This window comes from Clarias gariepinus, chromosome 3 (assembly GCF_024256425.1).
Source record: "Clarias gariepinus isolate MV-2021 ecotype Netherlands chromosome 3, CGAR_prim_01v2, whole genome shotgun sequence".
Taxonomy (NCBI): domain Eukaryota; kingdom Metazoa; phylum Chordata; class Actinopteri; order Siluriformes; family Clariidae; genus Clarias; species Clarias gariepinus.
The window spans coordinates 46,121,521-46,140,000 of NC_071102.1; the positions used below are offsets into that span (position 1 = coordinate 46,121,521).

Sequence of the window (18,480 nt, forward strand, 5' to 3'; positions counted from 1 at the left end):
TAAAAGCGCTATATAAATAAAATTGAATTGAATTGAATTTAGAGATTTGGTCCTCCACATTAGATCTTAGAATATCTCACTTCACCAGTGAATTCCTTAATTTTAAGGACGTATGATTTGGCCACCTCAAGTTTCTGCTCCCTCTCTCTCTCTCTCTTTTCAGCCTAACAACAGCCTCTGTCACCTGCACCAACACCTCCTTGGACTGCCTACAGTACTGAACAAACCCTAGATACACTTTCAGGATTCTGAATAAAAACGCCACAACTGATCATCTGACTGCTCATCAAATCAGTCGTCCAATTACTTTTGAAAAAAATAAATAAGGGAATTGTTTACACCCAATTCTGTGTGTATGTGTGTGTATACATGTATGTGTTTTATTATTTTATAATGACTAGGTCTGAAAAAGAGGTTTTGTCTGCAATTTTTTATTTCATGGCTTTCAGTATGATCAAGACTACTGAACATCAGCACTCTCGTTAGAAAAAAGAAGCGCTAATAATAAGAACACTTTAACAAACCAGTGTGGTCAATAAACGCTTGTAATAATATAAAGACGTAAATGTTGATAGACACAGCAAACATGTAAGACATCTGCTAATACAAAAAACAAAACAAAAAACAAAAACTACAATTTCATTGGCAGAAAAAAAAGGTATACAAATTGTACAAGGTGTGCAGGGAACTTTACAAAATATTGTATATAGTATATTTGTGAGCACAAACAAAAAAAACGCTTGTGAAAAGCAACAAAGACGACAAAATTACACACAATGCTAGTAACAATAATAATAAAAAGATAAAACATACACTGATACTGCGTTTCAGAAGAGACAGATGAATGTCATCACTGGAAAGAATCAGAAATAGCAAGTGCTTCAATTATTCCTCTAACAGGAAAAGAAATTGCGCTTTTTGTTTAAGTATTATTTTTTTTCTCGGACGCTACGTCGACCCCCAGGTGAGGGTGTTTTCAGTGGCTGTGTTCACGTCTAAACCTTTTATTTTTACAGCCTCTTGAATAAGCAAGTGCATCAGTCTTGTGCATCAGACAGCAGAGATTTCAGAAACTCTACAAAATTACAACCAGCCTAAAAACACACCCTTCGCCTGTCAATCAATTCACGCATCTGTCAGTTGTTCCCGAACGTCGCTCATTTGGATTCCTAGATGATTGTTTCTTTATTAAAAGATTCTTTTTAAAAAAAATAATAGTAAAAAATTCATATTTATAGCAAAATATTTTTTCGGTGAAATATCAATAAGGCACCTGATATTTGGTTGTGATTTCCAGGAAACCCTGATTTTTTGCATCCAGCTTTCACCTGCTCTGTTACTGCCGTTATCAACAGCACACCAGGGAAATTACAGAAGATTAAAGTGGGTAAAGTGAAGCAGAGAGAATTTCTGTAAGCTTGTAGATAAACTGCGTAAGAAACAATCAGAGTTAAAATCACTCATCCCTTGCATTCGTCCCTTGAACTGTACGGCTCTGAACAACACTAGTGGAAACCAAACTCCAGGCTGCTCGCTCTCGCTGCCCTCTGCTGGCGACTCGGATATGTCCTCAGTCCAATCAAGAACATGCACTGGAGGGACAGACCCTTACTGCAAAGTGCGCACTTCACAGGGGCGCAAAGGGTGACTCTCTACACGTTACTCCACATTTAACTGATGTAGGCGATCTGCTGTCTCCAGCAAGATTCAAACTCAGTGCAGGGAGATCTGATATCTGATCTCACGACATTGACACTACTTTTCTCTGTAGGGAGGTCTGATCTCACCACCTTTTCTCTGTAGGGAGGTCTGATCTCACCACCTTTTCTCTGTAGGGAGGTCTGATCTCACCACCTTCTCTCTGTAGGGATTTCTGATCTCACCACCCTCACTGATCTAGCACCTTGGTCCTGGAGGAATGTTGTTTCGTTTCACTGTGTACTGAACTGTATATGGTTGGAATGACAATAAAAGCCTACTTGACTACTTGACTTGCAGGGAGATCCGATCTCACCACCCTTTTTGCAGGGAGATCTGATCTCACTAACCTCCCAGCAGGGACATCTGATTACACCACAATTTCTGATCTCCCCACCTTCGAAGAGATCCAATATCACTACTATTTTTTCAGGGAGATCGGATCCCACCAAACTTTCTGCAGGGAAATCTGATATCACCAAACTCTCATTGTTGGGATTTCTGATCTCATCATCTTCTCTGCAGAAATCTGATCTCACTATAATCTCTGCAGGCAAATCTATCTATTTTTTTTTTTTTACACATTTCTGAAAGCATCTCTAAGTTCTGATCTTACCCAACAGTCTACATACCGATTAAATCTTCAGATTTTTAAAAAACAAATCAGACAGAAGACTCAAGGTCCACAGCAAGTCCTCAAGGTCTTCTGATCCTTATGCCATCGACGTCTGCAGGAAAATCCGATCTCCAATCTAGCCTTCATTGCACAGAATTCCAATCCAGACTGTAGTTTTATCTTCACAAGATGACCATACAGTAGAATTCAGCTTTTCTGATTACAGGTTTAAACCCGTATAGGTCACGTTTTCATCTGCCCTGACAACAACTAAGCCAAGATCTTACCAATGCAGTCTGATCAACCCCAGTACTGTCAGATCTCAGTCACTGGATCACCTCATCTTACAATCCAAAATGTCTCGAAACACCGGGGAGCAGTCTGCAGTGTGGTTAGAAACAGATCGGACCTAAAGTCCAAATCAGACCTAAAGCGCCTGTGTGACGTTAAACAATTTCTCAGTTTTCATCAGACGTTAAATCTAAACCAACATGCCAGGGATTAGACACCTAGCTGAGTAAATTTGGAGGACGAGCAAGACTTTGGTCAGGAAGGATGGAATCTGTGGTGTGAAAAAGCTCTCGCTTTTCAAAAATAAACCAGTCACAGTTTAGGTCTCCTTTTTTTTCTTATTTATTTTTTAATAAATATTTATTAGCTGTATTTCACGCACGTCAACCTAATGTAAGATTGACGATAAAACTTTCCCATGTAATTCCTTGCCCACTTTAAAATGCTGAAAGAACAAAACAGGACTGCGGGTAAGACCTTCAAACTGTCCTGCAGATGGACTCAACGGGCATCTCACGCCACCTCTGTGTAAAACGATCAAGACTAGCGAATAAGATAAGCAAAGTGCTCCAGGTATGCCATCAGTCATATGTCCCCGATATTGATATATGAAAGCGTTTCTAGCCTGTATGGTTCTGTAACATGTGCGCGCTCGTAATGCTATATTAATAACATACAGTCATATGGAAAGGCTAAAGTGTCGATAAGAATAAGGCACGTAGGACGGCTCAGCAGCAGGGACGCGGGGAAACAGGAAGTATGCAAAATAAAGAGAGCAAAGAGAGAAGAAACGTCGACAGCTGGCTCTCAGCCTGACTTCTGTGCGTTTGCAGGTATAACACTCTCCAAGTGTTTTCACTCGTGTAATGCCGCACCAGCTCTCGAAGAAAAGGTGCTAACTTGCTAGCTTGCCCGATTAACAGGAAGTCAGCGTGCTAGCACTTACGCGATTATGATTATCAATACAAGCAGACATGAAAAAAAATGGCTCAATGACATTCGATTAAACGAACAGAACTAAATATAAAAAGATTGCATATTTAAAGCAAAAACAAACAAAAGCTGAAGGCATATATTTTACGCGTATATATGTGAAGTCATGATTATGTCATAATAATAATAATAATAATACGATACTGCGATGAAAATTTCGGCGTGTGATGAAAATTATGGTTACGTGTTTTTGCGGTTCTTTGGTGTTTCTGATAAAAAAATTTTTAAAACTCCAGTTATAAAACCTGCATGTTGTGTTAGGCGAGGTGTTTCTCCCCAATTAAACAAGTGCTCATAGTGTCATTGGTAACTGGGTGATTAATTTGGGGGTGGGGCATTCCCCAACGAACATTAAAATAAAATAAAATAAATGACAGGAAGAAAAGCTGGACAGACAAGGATGCTTCAGCTTTAGCGGTCAGTCAGGCAGTAGTTTTGCCCCCATGTACTCTATCACATACACACACACACACGCACACAAATCTGGAGCACTGAGGGAGTCCTGTAAATAACACCACGCCTAACGACTGTGTCTGATTTCTGTCATAGTGCTACGTCTTTGGATGCAGGACAAGATCTGTCTTTTTTCAGTCTTTTTTTGTTTTTTTACACTTTAACACATTTTGTTTTTTTTACAATCGGTCATTTTTACAGGTGTTGATCTCACCTTCTTAAGTGCATCAAGAGAAATCCAAAAGGGAACACGTGAGCACTAAGAGGCTTTTCCCTTTTTTTTTTATAACTCTACTCTTTCTAAATAAATAGAAAAAAACAAGCATGTCTTTAAAATGGCTTTTCCCCCCAGAATTATCTTTGCAAAGAAAAGCTTTCATCTTTTCTACTGCATACTTCATAACCGAGCTCTGAGCAGCTCCTCTCAACACACGCAAACACACGCAAACACACACACACACACACACACACACACACACCCTACTCACGCTCTTGCAGGAAAATCACATAGAAATGCACTAAAACAGTTTTTTTCCTCCACTTTTCTGTCCTTCTGAACTACTTTGCGCTGGGAGTGAGCAAGCGAACAAATAAAACAAACAAAACAAAACACGGCATCAGATAGATGAGTGTGTGAGCGTGAGCAGGCGTGCAGGGTTTCACATGTAGTCTGTCAGACAGCACTACCATGACCAGTCCAGCCCCTCCACCTTTAATCTCATGTTACGTATTTCAGCTGCGATTAGACATAAGGGAGAGTCTGATTACGAAGAAGCGTCTGCGGGGTCTTCACTCGTCATGGGGACGTCCCTTCTTCCGTTCTCCGTTAACAAAACATAGCTGCGCTGGACAGGAACTTTTTTTTCCTAAAAACTTTCGCTCTGGGTGTGGTTGGTAAAGCACGGCGTCCCGCCCGTCACTGGGGTGAACTGGAACGGTCCGTTCTCCTTGACTGGATGGTTGGTGATCTGTAGAAGACAAATCAGACGAATTACGTGACCGATGATGGTCGAGCGGCAGAAACAGACTTTTTAGCGAGTCTTTTTTACGTTACCTGTGTCTGGCTGTTGCAGGTGAGGAACTGCTGCTGCAGGTGGCAGGCGCTGTCCGGCGTCAAGCCGTTGTTCAGTATGCACTCGGCGGAGCTGTTCTGAAAGATGTACGAGCCCTGCACGGGGTTCTGCGGCAGGAACTCCGTTGTCTTCGAAAACACCATGTCCTGTCCAGGTGAGAAGCATAAGCTGGTAACGGGGGTTCTCTCAAACATGCAACTGCTAATAGGGGCAAGATTCCCACTGTTTAACAGCTCCCCCTGCTGGCTGTAAACTGCGTTCGCCACCTCCATGGGTTTCCCCTGCTCCCCAAACACAGCGTTCACCGGGTGCAAGAGCTCCCTCTGCTGTGCATAAACTGCATTAGTCGTCTGCTGCCCAAACACAGAATTCGATGGGTGCACAACATGCTCCCCCTGCTGGCCATAGACTGTATTACCGATCACTTCAGGTTGAGCGTGGGGCTGCTGCATTAACCTCGCTAGTGGATATGACTGGACTTGACGATGGCCATCTGGGATATTCTGAACGGTGGGAACTTTTGGAACTACGCTGTGTAATGTTGAATTTTGAACCGAGGGCTGGGATTGCGGCCACCCTGCACGTCTCTGATTGTCCACGCTCTGAGTGCTGAGGGGAAACTGCCCCTGGAGGCAGGCACTTGGTGAAGGGTTCAACAGAATGTCTTGTGGAAGTGAAATATTCTTGCTGCCGGACATCTGGGGTCCCGTCCACTGACTGCTCGGCTGAACCGACTGGTTGAACGGGACAGGATTGTGGTTGTGGAAGCTCACATGCTGTGCTTGGTTCTGAAGGTTGGGCAACAGCACGTTTTTTGGATAGCCCAGGGTTCCGCTGTGGATGTGATTCTGACCGGGGAGTCCGATCTCTGCTTGGCTGCGATGGCTTGCTGCTGTCAGCCTGGACTGGTTTTGCTGCCCGGGAGGTGAAGTATCAAAAATCATACTTTCGCACAGCTCAACAAACGGTTCCACAGGATTTGCCTGCTCTAACTCCGGACTGATATGAGCGAGTTTCATTATTCCTTGTCCGGGACTACCTGTTTCAAGACTGTCTGAAATGCCTAAGAGCTCGTTAAGGTCTCCTTGCAGCTGTAGCTCTGACAAACACTCAGGAAGTTGTTCGTTCATGTCGGTGCTGCACTCCTTCAACAGCACGTCCTCCACATATGAGAAGATATCGTTGGCCATGATGTCGTTGAGCTCGACGGGGAGCTCGATGCTGGTTATGGTGTTTATTCGCAGCAGCGCATTCTCCCATTCCTTCAGCTCCTCCTGGTCGATATTCAGGTCATCCAAGTTACCGCACATGCTGCTGTCCCTGATGATCTGATGCAAGCTGTCCATCATCTCCTGCGCTGCCGATTCCTCCTTGATGCCCACAGAGCTCTTTTCTGTTTCCACCCAGGGTTTTCCAGGGACAGTGAGAAGGGCGTGGCTGTCCTGGAATGCCTTTTCCAGGCAGGACTGAGAGTTAGAATCGCTGTCTGTTCGGTAGACAGACTCATCCTGCTTCAGCATGGAGCTCAGCAGTGAGCTTGGAGGCAGCACGGCGGGTCTGCTAATCTTACCCCCTTTGATTTGGGTAGAGATGTTAGTCATGTCCGGAGAAGGGGTGGTCTCGTATAGGACGGCTTCTCCAGTGGCAAAGCTAAAAGGAAGCTGCAGCTTTCTTTGCCGTAGATGCTCTTCCCCTTCTTCATTACTGGAAAGAAGGAGAAGTGCAAGAGAGAGGTAAAGACAGGAACAGACAAAAACACTTCAAACCAAAACCAATCTCTGATCTGTTCGAGTCTCACGTTAAAGCTCTCTGTCGTGCCACGATAAAGTCCGGACGTCCGCCCTTGTAGACGAGCCTGGCGTTTGCCTGGACCCAGACCCATGTTCCAGACTTCGTCAGCAGCCGGAAGACTGTAAAACCACTCTCACCAGTTTTAATCACTGGAGAAAGAAAAAAGAAATAAGCATTAAGAAAATTTAACAGATACTAGATGGCTTTTGTTTTGTAAGTCCTTAAAAGTAGTTAATTCTAGGTAAACTGGTAAAAAACTTCACACAATAGATCTGTGATTAATTTGCTCTTGCCGTAACTCACTTCTGATGTGGTTGTCGGCACAGTACATCATATCTGCAGCGTGGATGAACTGGTACCCAGAACCTCTCATACACAGCTCGATCTCGTTGTACCCCAGCACCACCTTCCCCCTACGCAAAGAAAGACAAACACACCATGGTATTACAAGACTTTACACATTAAGTCGACTAATACTCATTACATCTCTGCAGGAACTCTCTATGTTGTCCAAATACAGGTAGTCCCCGAATTACGAACGACTTACGTTCCGGGAGCAGGTTCGTAAGTCTGATTTGTTCCTAAGTCTGATGAAGTGAGTCTTGTACACCTTTGACATGAATATACAATTTAAAGTAAATCAATCCATGTGACTAAATCTCTGTCCCCTTTCCTCACACTGCCAACATGTGGCCAAAAACCGTAATCATGCCTAAGGAAATGAATCTCAGTGAAATGTAAGTGTTGTCTCTGCGGAAAATCCCGGACACTATTTTTTGTCTCAGAGCTGTTTCGAACTGTGAATTTAGGATTTTCCAAAATTAGGATTATTCATTCAGGACAGCTTTACAGGACAGCCATCTTCTATCATCGTGCTGAAAGAACTGATTCATTGAAACCAGTGAGGCCAACTCATTTCTCCCGCACACACACGCATACAATATACTGGACTTTTTATACATTCATTTACACATTGTAAATATTGGTATCTGGTGCACTGCGGGTCCTTTTTTTGTACAATACACGTGAGATAATCCCGTGATTGAAGCGCGGCCTGTATCTCAAATGTTCATAAGTCGGGGAATACCTGTGCTCCTCCTGCTGTCCATATACTGTATTTTTACGGTGCAACATGACCCCCTTTATCAATCTACTACATTAAAAACATGCACAAGCTCTCCTGCTGTCAAAATGTCATATTAAAAGGTTACAAGAGCTCCCCCTGCTGGGTGCATACTGTATTAGAAAGATCCAAAAGCTCCACTTTATGTCACAATGCCAAATTAGAAGGATGCAAGAGCATCCCCCGACCCTGCTAAATGAATATTATATTAAAGGGATGCAATATCTCCCCCTAATGTTCACACAGTGGTATATTACTACACCAGGAGAAGAATCAAGTTTTAATTGCCTGGTGTCAATGCCCATAGGTGTAAAGTCCAGCTTGTGTTTAGTCTGGAAGAGAAGCGTCTTGCTCCGAATTTCCAAGATGGCGGGTGGTTGAAGGGGCGTCGCTATAACAAACAGAGCCAGCTGAGGATGCGCCATACTGCCATCCTCCGCCATCTTGTTTTGACCGTGAAGATACTTCAGCCGTCCGTGGAAGTTCAGCGCCTGGGGCAAGGAAAGAAACACGGCCAAGGTCACGTTTTGTTCGTAATGATGCATGTGTATGCATGAATGTGTGTGTGTGTGTGTGTGTGTGTGTGTGTGTTTACCAGGAACCCAGAGGAGTTGTCAAGGAGGCAGCGGAAGCGGCAGCAGAAGCTCCTCTCCAGGAAGGACGAGTTCTCTGGTGGTAGCTGCTGAGGGTTGTAATTTACGATGGCGTTGGTGATGTCGCTCTTCTTCTGGAGTCCTTCAGAGAAATATCAGACACAATATAAACTTTGTGTTTTTTTTGTTTTTTTTTGCAGTATCCTATTATTATCCTAAAGTCTTTTGTCTGTGACCAGAAGGTTGTGAATTCGAACCCCAGCTTAGCTATTTCCTGTGTGTAAGTCATGCTGGATAAAAAACCAAACGCAGAATTCTAAATGCGAACGCACTACAACGCAGATCACGTCACAAGTCTTAAGACGTTTATTCATGCACGTGAATGAACTGTTGACCTGCCCACACACACTGTCTCTCTCTCACACACACACAAACACTCACACACATTCCTCTATACACATTCCAGACATATTCAGTAATAACAGCCAGACACGCGAATTGCTCACCCATCCAAACACACACACACACACACACACACACACACACACACACACACACACACACGTGTCTTGGTTGGCCCTATTTGTCAGTATTCATGCTCCACGAGCTGATAAATAGCTCCATCTGTTAAAAATGCTTCCTGTAGATAATCATGTGCTTTAACACATTGTCTCCCCCTTGTGGCTGAGCCGCGTAATATACCCCGTAATACCATGCAAAATTCATCAGGAAACAAGTTCGTACATGTTTGTGTATCTTGGTTTGGAAAATGGAACGTCCCCAGAGAGACAGGAATACAAGACCGGGTTGTGTGGCTGATCCCCGCTGAAGTCTACACACGTGGACAAAACCGTTGGTACCCTTCGATCAATGAAAGAAAAACTCACAATGGTCACAGAAATAACTTTAATCTGACAAAAGTAATAATAAATAAAAATTCTATGTTCCTATGTTAACCAATAAAAGTCAGACATTGCTTTTTAACCATGCTTCAACGGAATTATTTTAAAAAAATAAACTCATGGAACAGGCCTAGACAAAAATTATGTTACCCCTAGACAAGACAGAAAGTATTGTGACCAAAGGGACAAGGGTGTGTCTACTAATTAGCATCTCAGGTATCTACAATCTTGTAATCAGTCAGTGGGCCTACAGTATATACAGGGCTCCAGGTAGTCAGGTGTTGTTTGGTGACATGGTGTGTACCAAACTCAACATGGACCAGAGGTAGCGAAGGAGAGAAGAGGTCTCAGTAGATTCGAAAGAAAATTATAGACAAGCATTTTAAAGGTAAAGGCTATAAGACCATCTCCCAGCAGCTAGATGTTCCTGTGACTACAGTTGTACATATTATTCAGATATTTAAGATCTATGGGACTGTAGCCAACCTCCCTGGACATGGCCACAGGACAAAAATTGATGATGGATAATTCGAACGGTAACAAAAGAGCCCAGGAAAACTTCTAAAGAGATCCAAGATGAACTTCATGCTCAAGGAACATCAGTGTTAGATCGCATCATCCGTCGTTGTTTGAGCCAAAGTGGACTACATGGGAGACGACCAAGGAGGACACCATTGTTGAAAATAAATCATTAAAAAGCCAGACTGGAATATGCCAAACTACATGTTGACAAGCCACAAAGCTTCTGGGAGAATGTCCTTTGGACATATGAGACAAAAATGCTTTCTGCCAAAGAACATCAGCTCTATGTTCAAAGATGGAAAAATGAAGCATATCAAGAAAAGAACACTGTCCCTACTGTGAAACATGGAGGAGGCTCTGTTATGTTCTGGGGCTCCTTTGCTGCATCTGGCACAGGGTGTCTTGAATCTGTGCAGGGTACAATGAATTCTTAAAACAATCTAGGGATTCGAGAGAGAAACCTGCTGGCCAATGTCAGAGAGCTTGGTCTAGGTCGCAGGTCATGAGTCTTGCAACAGGACAAAGACCCAAAACACACAGAACACACCCCAACCAAATTTTTGAAAAAAGTGATGCACACGGTTGGAGAGCCACTTTTAAACATTATCAATTCTTCATTATATCTAGGTCACGTCCCTAAACCTTTCAAGTTGGCAGTTATTAAGCCGCTTCTTTAAAAATCTAATGTGGACGCAAATAAAATAACAAATTATAGACCGATTTCAAACCTCCCCTTTATATCAAAAATATTAGAAAAAGTAGTATCAGCTCAAATATGCACATTTTTGCAGGAAAACAACATCCTTGAAGAATTTCAGTCAGGTTTCAGGCCCCATCATAGTACAGAAACTGCACTAGTTAAGATTGCAAACGACTTGTTTTTAGCTCCGGACCAAGGCTGCATCTCAATACTAGTCTTGCTTGATCTTAGTGCTGCATTCGACACTATAGATCATAATATTCTCAGATCGCTTACAAAATCACATACTGTAGGTATTCAGGGACAGGCATTAAAATGGTTTAGATCATACCTGTCTGATCGATACCATTTTGTAGATCTAAATGGAGTACCGTCTGATGTAATGCCAGTGAAATATGGGGTCCCACAAGGGTCAGTTTTAGGACCTCTGCTGTTCTCAATATACATGCTTCCCTTGGGTAACATCATTAGAAGACATGGGATTAGTTTCCATTGTTATGCTGATGATACCCAATTATACATCTCAACAAAACCAGACGAAATACCTAAATTGTCTAGATTAGCCGAGTGTGTCCAGGACATAAAAGATTGGATGACCAATAACTTTCTTTTACTAAACTCAGACAAGACAGAGATATTACTCATCGGCCCAAAAACAGCACACAACAGCTTTCACAATTCAGCCTGCGTTTAGAAGGATGTTCTGTTACTACTAGCTCAAGAGTAAAAGACCTGGGCGTAATATTAGACAGTAACTTGTCCTTTAAAAATCACATTTCCAGTATCACAAAAACAGCCTTTTTCCATCTTAGAAATATCGCCAAACTTAGGAGTATCTTATCCGTATCTGATGCAGAAAAGCTAGTTCATGCATTCATGACCTCCAGACTGGACTATTGTAATGCATTACTAGGTGGTTGTCCTGCATCCTCAATAAACAAGCTACAGTTAGTCCGAAAAGCAGCCGCCAGGGTTCTCACTAAATCCAGAAAATATGATCATATAACCCCAATATTATCATCCCTGCACTGGCTACCTGTTCAGTTTAGAATTAATTACAAAATAGTATTACTTACATACAAGGCATTAAATGGTTTAGCTCCCACATACCTAACCAGTCTTCTGAAACGCTATAATCCACCACGTCCCTTAAGATCACAAAACTCTGGACTTCCTGTAATTCCCAGAATTTTAAAATCTACAAAAGGGGGCAGGGCATTTTCATATTTAGCTCCAAAGCTTTGGAATAGCCTTCCAGACAGTGTTCGGGGCTCAGACACAGTTTCCCAGTTTAAAAGTAGACTCAAGACGCATCTCTTTAATCTGGCATACGCGTAACTCATCCCATAACTTCATACTCCAGTACATCTATCCTAAATGGCAACTACGCTAATTCTCTCCATCTGTTCTGTACTTTTCTACCCATCCCGAGGCATCTGGAGATTGTACCAGCTTCAGTAGACAAAGGCCAACCCTGTGAGGATCCTGAGGCATCCAGAGAAGGACCAGCTCCAGCTGGATTCTGCTTTATGATGGCTGGAGCTACACATCCTGCTCCTGTGCTCCCACTGATCCAGACCCCATCTGCCCTCTGCACCTACTGACTCCCTGTGCTGAACTGGACTTCATGTTAATTTAAAGAATTTCTGTTATATTGAACCTTCAGCTGCACAACACACATGGTGTTATATCATCTCTATCTGTTATCACCCAGATGAGGATGGGTTCCCTGTTGAGTCTGGTTCCTCTTAAGGTTTCTTCCTATTGCCATCTCAGGGAGTTTTTCCTTGCCACTGTCGCCGTCACCCTTGGCTTGCTCATCAGAGACATTTCATTCATTCATCTCGTTATTATCTAGACACCCTTTTTTTTCACACACACACAATTTATTATTATTTTATATATATATCTTTTTTATTATTAATTATAATTTTTATAATTATAATTTATTTTTGTGAAGCTGCTTTGAGACAATGACCATTGTTAAAAGCGCTATATAAATAAAATTGAATTGAAACACCAAGAATGGCTAAGAGGAAAACATCGGACTGTTCTAAAGTGGCCGTCTACGAGTCCTGACCTCGATCCTATTGATCATCTTTGGAAGGAGCTGAAACATGCCGCCTGGAAAAGACGCCCTTCAAACCGGAAACAACTGGAGCAGTTTGCTCATAAGGAGCGGGCCGAAATACCCCCTGAGAGGGGCAGAAGTCTCGTTGACAGGGACAGGAATCTTTGATTGCAGTGATCGCCTCAAAAGGTTACGTTAGGGGTACCATCATTTTTGCCTAGGCCTGTTCCATGAGTTTATTTTTTTTAAATAATTCTGTTGAAGCATAGTTAAAAGCAATGTCTGACTTTTATTGGTTAACATTCATAGAATTTTTAATTATTTCTTTTGTCAGATTAAAGTTATTTCTATGACCATTGTGAGGTTTTTTCTTTTCAACAGTTTTGTCCACGTGTGTATTTAGTAACAACAAGAAGTGAAGGATTTAATGCTATGGTAATGTTAAAATGTAGTTTAGCGTCCATGTGCTGAAATAATGATGAAATCAGTGAAAGGAAGCAAGGTGTGTCTGTGTGTGTGTGTGTGTGTGTGTGTGTGTGTGTGTGTGTGTGTGTGTGGGTTGTATGTGTGTGTGTGTGTGTGTGCTACACACCATCAGCATCATCAGTGAGATTATCCTGCGTGGGATTCAGGGCGAAGTGCAGCTGTCTCCTGAACACGGCCCGGTCATCAGTGTGAATCAGCTCGAACACACTCTGGTGCACGACATCCGACTACACACACACACACACACACACACACACACACACATACGTTAGAGAAACATAAAGAGCCACATATCCCAAGTGCAGATAAAACTGAAAAAATAAATCAGTACACACACACACACACACACAAACACAAACACACACAGCACTCATAGTTTAGTGCATAATGTTTTTATGTTCAGTAAATAATCTGCACATCTTCAAGTTAATCTGTAATGCACCTGCTCCCTCTAGTGGTCAGTAAGTGTGACACAGTTTCACCTTTCTCACTGTCCTCAACTGTTTCGCACTCTTTACCGTCTCACTTCTCTTCCCCCTGTCTCACTTCTCTCTCCCCTGTCTCACTTCTCTCTCCCCTGTCTTACTTCTCTCTCCCCTGTCTCACTTCTCTCTCCGTTGTCTCACTTCTCTCTCCCCTGTCTCACTCCCCTGTGCTCCACTCTATTGCAGTATAAGTCTCACTTCTCTCTCCCCTGTCTCACTTCCCTCTCCCCTGTCTCACTTCTCTCTCCGTTGTCTCACTTCTCTCTCCCCTGTCTCACTTCTCTCTCCCCTGTCTCACTCCCCTGTGCTCCACTCTATTGCAGTATAAGTCTCACTTCTCTCTCCCCTGTCTCACTTCCCTCTCCCCTGTCTCACTTCTCTCTCCGTTGTCTCACTTCTCTCTCCCCTGTCTCACTTCTCTCTCCCCTGTCTCACTTCTCTCTCACCTGTCCCATTTCTCTCTCACCTGTCTCACTCCCCTGTGCTCCACTCTATTGCAGTATAAGTCTCACTTCTCTCTCCCCTGTCTCACTTCTCTCTCCGTTTTCTCACTTCTCTCTCCCCTGTCTCACTTCTCTCTCCCCTGTCTCACTTCTCTCTCCCCTGTCTCACTCCCCTGTGCTCCACTCTATTGCAGTATAAGTCTCACTTCCCTCTCCCCTGTCTCACTTCTCTCTCCCCTGTCTCACTTCTCTCTCACCTGTCCCATTTCTCTCTCACCTGTCTCACTCCCCTGTGCTCCACTCTATTGCAGTATAAGTCTCACTTCTCTCTCCCCTGTCTCACTTCCCTCTCCCCTGTCTCACTTCTCTCTCCCCTGTCTCACTTCTCTCTCCCCTGTCTCACTTCTCTCTCACCTGTCTCACTCCCCTGTGCTCCACTCTATTGCAGTATAAGACTATTTTCTGTGTTTTGGAGACCATCCTGTTCTCAACCTGTTCATTAATACAGCCAGTGTTATTTTTAATTATATGTTTGATTTATGATTGTATTAAAATTTTCTTTATTATAATTTTTACCTTGCGCGTGTGTGTGTTTGTGGGTGAAAGATATTGTAAGATTTCTCTCATATCCTCTTACTGCACTGAGACGTTCTTCAATATATATTTTTGGAGACGTTTATAATTTTTATGAGGTTTTTGTCTTTGCCTTAATAGTAAAAAGTTTTTAAATAATTGATTTAATTTTGCAGGCGGCGCTGTGGTGTAGGGGTAAGCACGGTCGCCTCACACCTCCAGGGTCTGGGTTCGATTCCCGTCTCTGTGTGTTTAGAGTTTGCATGTTCTGCCCGTGCTTGGTGGGTTTCCTCCGGGTTCTCCAGTTTCCTCCCGCAGTCCAAAGACATGTAGGTTAGGCTAACTGGTGTTTTAAAATTGCCCGTAGTGTGTGAATGTGTGTGTGAATGTGTGTGTGTGTGTGTGTGTGTGTGTGTGTGTGTGCCCTGTGATGGTGTCAGGTAGTCCCCTGCCTCGTGCCCTGAGTCCCCCGGGATCGACTCCCTGTACAGGATAAACACTACAGACAGTGTGAGAGTTGTTTTTGTTTTGCGCTGCAGCACTTCCTCTTGTGTAAGTAAGTCAGGGTGTGTGTGTGTGTGTGTGTGTGTGTGTGTGTGTGTGTGTGTGTGTGTGTCACAGCCTCCTGCTGACCACAAGACAAGAGTTCTACAACAACAAAAATGACAACAACAATGGCGTCTCTCCGGTTTTTAAAGAGTGTGTGTGTGTTTGTGTGTGTGTGTGTGTGTGTGTGTGTGTGTGCAGCATGTGTTTAATGTAAACTACCTGTAAATGAGAACAGTAAAGCCACAGTGAGCAGGTCCGACTGGATTGTTAAAGAATGACATGAAGGTGTGTGTGTGTGTGTGTGTGTGTGTGTGTGTGTGTGTGTGTGAGTGCATATGTTACATTCATAAAACTCCAACAAAAATGAACTTTGTGCATAACTGTATATCACACCTGTCTCTCTCTATGTGTGTCTCTCTCTGTCTCACACTATTCATCTCTCTCACTACTCGTCTCTCTCTCTATGTGTCTCTCTCACTACCACTCTCTCTATGTGTGTGTCTCTCTCTGTCTCACACTATTCATCTCTCTCTCACAACTTGTCTCTCTCTCTCTCTGTCCATGTATCTTTCTCACTATTCGTCTCTCTCTCTCTGTGTTTCTCTTACTATTTGTCTCTCTCTCACTATGTGTCTCTTTGACTACTTATCTTTCTCTGTGTCTCTCTCACTACCGCTCTCTCTGTCTCTCTCACTATGTGTCTCCCTCACTATTCATCTCTCTCGCTCTCTCTGTGTCTCTCTCACTACCTGTGTCTCTCTCACTACCTGTGTCTCTCTCACTATTCATCTCTCTCTCTGTTTCTCTCTCACTATTCGTCTCTCTCTCTCTCTCTATGTGTCTCTCTCACTATTCATTTCTCTCTATGTGTCTCTCCCACTACTCGTCTCTCTCTCTCTGTGTCTCTCTCACTATTCATTTCTCTCTATGTGTCTCTCCCACTACTCGTCTCTCTCTCTCTGTCTCTCTCTCACTATTCATTTCTCTCACTACTCGTCTCTCTCTTTATGTCTCTCTCACTACTCGTCTCTCTCTTTATGTCTCTCTCACTACTCGTCTCTCTCTTTATGTCTCTCTCACTACTCGTCTCTCTCTCTGTGTCTTTCTCACTATTCATCTCTCTCTGTGTCTCTCTCACTACTCGTCTCTCTCTCTCTCTATGTGTCTCTCTATACAAATAAACTGAATATATATGTCTCTCTTACTACTCATCTCTTTCTCTCTCTCTCTCTCTCTCTCTCTCTCTCTATATATATATATATATATATATATATATATATATATATATATGTGTGTGTCTCTCTCTCAGACAGGTATTTCTGGTTCTCTATCAGTAAGTTGTAGGGGGTCTGTGTTTTAAACGCGGAACAGATTCCTCATACACACACACTCACATACACTTACACTGTCACACACACATGACTCTGTTGCAATCAGCAGTTAAAACACACTGTGCTTTTACAACCTGTCAATGAGAAGAGATGTACCTCTGATACACACACACGCCTCAGTTTATTTCAGTTTTACAAAAGTGTAGTGTGTGTGTGTGTGTGTGTGTGTGTTCTGACCTGATGAAACCCCAGGTAGTCCATTATGGTAGGCGAGGAGTAGAACACATAACCTTCAGCTGTTATAACCATCACAAAGCCGTGCAGAGCCTGAAACACACACACACACACACACACACACACACACACACACAGTTATAAACAATAACCCATGAGAAAAGCACCAAAGGATATCACAGTGTAAGTGTGTGTGAGTAAGTTTGTGTGTATGAGCGTGTGTATGTGTGTATGAGCGTGTGTATGTGTGTGTGAGCGAGCGTGTGTGAGAATGTAAGTGGTTCCGCGTGAGAGTGTGTGTGTGTTTATGGATATGTGCTCGTGTGTGTGAAAATGTGCGCGTGTGTATGAGTGTGTGTAAGGCAAAGGGCTAATCATTTTTAAAGTGTGTGTAAATCTGTTAAAGAAATAACAGAACTGAGAGAATGAGTCAGAGACAGAGTCAGACGGACAGACGCACAACGACCTCTGACCAATCACAGCGCTGCACCAGTTCTAGCTCCGCCCACACGTATGGATTGGGTTTGTGACAGATAAAGTAAGTTCGTGGATTTATTTCTGTACAGCGTTGATGGATGGGAGTGTGTGTGTGTAGTTGTGTGTGTGTGTGTGTGTACCTGCAGCAGTAACTCCCCCTCGGAGAAGCTGACTCCGTCCAGGCTGCTGACCTTCTGTCCGTTTCCTCCCAGAGTCCCCGCGGGCCAGCCGTTAGCTCCGCCCACCGTCTTTCTCATCGTGGCTAAACAATACAAACAGAGACAGGGAAAAGGGTTAATGCTCTGTGTGTGTGTGTGTAAAAGAAAGTGTGTGTGTGTGTGTGAGAAAGAAAGTGTATGAGTGTGAATTATTATGTTCAGATGATCAAAACATTCTTCAACCCCTAATCCCTCACGCATACTCTCACACTGTCTCTAACCCCTAATCCTAATCTCAAACTCAAATCACTAAAACCAATTCATAGTCCATAATCCCGAACCCTAGCACTAAACCTGTAATCCCTAACCCTAGCACTAAACCTGTAATCCCTAACCCTAGCACTTAACCTGTAATCCCTAACCCTAGCACTTAACCTGTAATCCCTAAGCCTAGCACTTAACCTGTAATCCCTAACCCTAGCACTTAACCTGTAATCCCTAACCCTAGCACTTAACCTGTAATCCCTAACCCTAGCACTTAACCTGTAATCCCTAACCCTAGCACTTAACCTGTAATCCCTAACCCTAGCACTCAACCTGTAATCCCTAACCCTAGCACTCAACCTGTAATCCCTAACCCTAGCACTCAACCTGTAATCCCTAACCCTAGCACTCAACCTGTAATCCCTAACCCTAGCACTCAACCTGTAATCCCTAACCCTAGCACTTAACCTGTAATCCCTAACCCTAGCACTCAACCTGTAATCCCTAACCCTAGCACTCAACCTGTAATCCCAGGCCCTCAACCTGTAATACCCAGGCCCTCATAACACAACATCTATGAATCTTACAAATTAACCACTAAACCCTAACCACTAAACCCTAACCACTAAAACCTTAACCACTAACGCCTCACCA

General features: G+C 43.2%; 1 protein-coding gene across 1 annotated transcript in view; it reads right to left on the reverse strand.

Moving 5' to 3' along the window:
• Positions 1–415: 415 nt before the first annotated feature.
• The window catches only part of ahr2 (aryl hydrocarbon receptor 2), a 52,146-nt gene continuing 34,081 nt past the window's right edge, over positions 416–18,480 (reverse strand). The window contains exons 3-11 of the mRNA XM_053493222.1: positions 17,545–17,666; positions 16,931–17,020; positions 13,419–13,539; positions 8,634–8,773; positions 8,327–8,529; positions 7,219–7,328; positions 6,923–7,064; positions 5,106–6,828; positions 416–5,019 (exon numbers count right to left, since the gene is read on the reverse strand). Of these exons, the coding sequence (XP_053349197.1) occupies positions 4,918–5,019; positions 5,106–6,828; positions 6,923–7,064; positions 7,219–7,328; positions 8,327–8,529; positions 8,634–8,773; positions 13,419–13,539; positions 16,931–17,020; positions 17,545–17,666 (2,753 nt within the window). The 3' untranslated portion in view covers positions 416–4,917. The remainder of the gene's footprint in view (positions 5,020–5,105; positions 6,829–6,922; positions 7,065–7,218; positions 7,329–8,326; positions 8,530–8,633; positions 8,774–13,418; positions 13,540–16,930; positions 17,021–17,544; positions 17,667–18,480) is intronic.